Source organism: Aedes albopictus, chromosome 1 (assembly GCF_035046485.1).
Source record: "Aedes albopictus strain Foshan chromosome 1, AalbF5, whole genome shotgun sequence".
NCBI lineage: Eukaryota > Metazoa > Arthropoda > Insecta > Diptera > Culicidae > Aedes > Aedes albopictus.
The window spans coordinates 335,692,527-335,694,575 of NC_085136.1; the positions used below are offsets into that span (position 1 = coordinate 335,692,527).

Here is a 2,049-nt window from a genome sequence, read left to right on the forward strand (position 1 = left end):
CGAAAATCGAACTTTATTATGGTTGCCATTAGTGATCGTATGGGAAGTAGATTTCAAACCATAAAAACCGCTTCTTTCCAGGAAGAACACGACGGATTTTTCCTTCGATGTTCGGATTGTGGACAAAATTTTCGTTCCCAAAAGCTCAAGGTGGACCACGAGAAGAATCATTGCAAAGTGCGTACGCAAGCCGTTTCTTCGAAATGTGCCGATTTATCGGTAATAAAAGTGGAACCGACCGATAATGACGAAGCTCCAACGGAGTCTGCTGCAACGGCCATGTCCTATCAACAAGCTCTCGTTGGATCCAATTTTGAGCAGCATCCTTCCGCAACAACAAGATGCAGCAGGTGTCAGCAAGAGTGCTACAACGTGGCGTTTTTGGAGGAACATATTGCGCAAATTCATTCTGAGGATAGCGCGAAAGTAGCTTCTCGTCAAAAGGTTAGTATTCCCTGCACACTTAAACTCTGAATTTGGTCTCGGTAAGGTCCAGACAGGCTGAGAAATTCCCTTTGAACTGTTTGTTTTTAAACAAGACTTCCAAAGCTATTTATTCTGAATTATTCTGAACAAAGTTTTTTTTATCGCTGGATCTTTAATTTCAGCTTACGACCGAGGAGGGCATGACACCCGAAGTCATCAGCCATGATCCTCCTATTGTCCCATTTGAACAAGTTATGTTGCTACAACCTCAAACTGTAAAAATCAAAGAAGAAACACCAGCAAATCAGGTCTCGATAGATCGGTGGTCTGATAACACACTTGTGGAAATCAACCAGTATCGTTCAAATGAAGTTTCGACTTCAGAAGGATCAATAAAAACCGAGGCAATGGATGTAGAGCAAGACGGTATTCCCGCTGAAGAAACGTCGACTAGCACCAACGTGGGCTCCAGAACTGATCCTGAAATTCAAATCACCATCCCGGCTGAAGGTGTTAAACAGTACATGGAGCAGCTTGAATATGGCTTCCGAATCCGAACAAGAAAGCAAAAAACCTTCGGTAATTACGAGTCGTATTACTGCAATCGTGTCCGACCCAAATGCAAACAGCAATGTGAAAGGAGAGTGGTGGTCATTATAAACGATCTCGAAGCAGCCGTCAGCATTCGGGGTAATCATACATGTCATCTGCTTTCGGCAGATTCTCTGTCACGTCACGCGTTGGTGTTGCATAAAAATCCACCTCCGCCTCAGAGTAGCGTGACAGCACCTCACAAATCTATTGTTCCTGGAGTTGCTTCTCTTGGACACATGCCATTTAGAGAACAGGAGAAGTTTGACCCCTCGGATTCAACATCATTAACTAATGCGTTGATGGATTTCAATCAAACTGACGAAACAGAAACTGCTGAACATCGTCCAAACAACGCATTCGCAGATTATGATGGGGACGACACTTTTTCCGCGTCAAACGTAACTGTTCCATCGGAAAGTAGTGGTCCAAGTACGATCGCGTCGGATGGCTACCAATTTCACAGAACCATACCGGTGGAGCAGCTCGACTCCTACTTGGAATCGCACGAGTTCGGGTACACGTTCCGACTGAAGAGGAAGAACTCCAAAGGACAAAATAAGTATTACATTTGTCGGAGCATCAAATATCGTGTTCGGCCGCAGTGTGAACGGAAACTGCGGGTTTACACGGCGCATGATGACGCTCAAGAGGCGACCATTTCCATCCGAGGCAATCACACTTGCTTGACTGCTCCGATCTCTCATTTGAGCCGGCAAACGTTGCAAAGACTTTACTCATCGGAGAAAGCTTCGGCATCCCAAGGGAGCGGGGCGATACGAATACCGGAGGAATCACCAGCACCATCCAGCGAAATCGTTGAAAACTGTAGCTCTGTAGTCAAGCAGGAGGTGTTGCCTTCGTAAATTTTCTACTGAAGATCTTCAAATATTAAAAAATCCGGCCTTTTAATTTATTTTTAGTCAATCACAGTGATTGTATAAAAACTCAACAGAATAGATTTTTTTTAATAAAAGTTAGTTTTCTATTATATTTTCTATTATATTAAATTTGAACCACGATTTGAACAAA

At 43.5% G+C, this 2,049-nt stretch overlaps 1 protein-coding gene across 1 annotated transcript; it reads left to right on the top strand.

Annotated features, from left to right (window-relative positions):
* The first annotated feature begins 151 nt into the window (after window positions 1–151).
* Window positions 152–2,049, top strand: LOC115264231 (uncharacterized). The gene is made up of 2 exons (XM_062851112.1): window positions 152–444; window positions 609–2,049. The coding sequence occupies exons 1-2, from the start codon at window positions 280–282 to the stop codon at window positions 1,881–1,883; spliced, it is 1,440 nt and encodes a 479-aa protein (XP_062707096.1). The 5' UTR covers window positions 152–279; the 3' UTR covers window positions 1,884–2,049.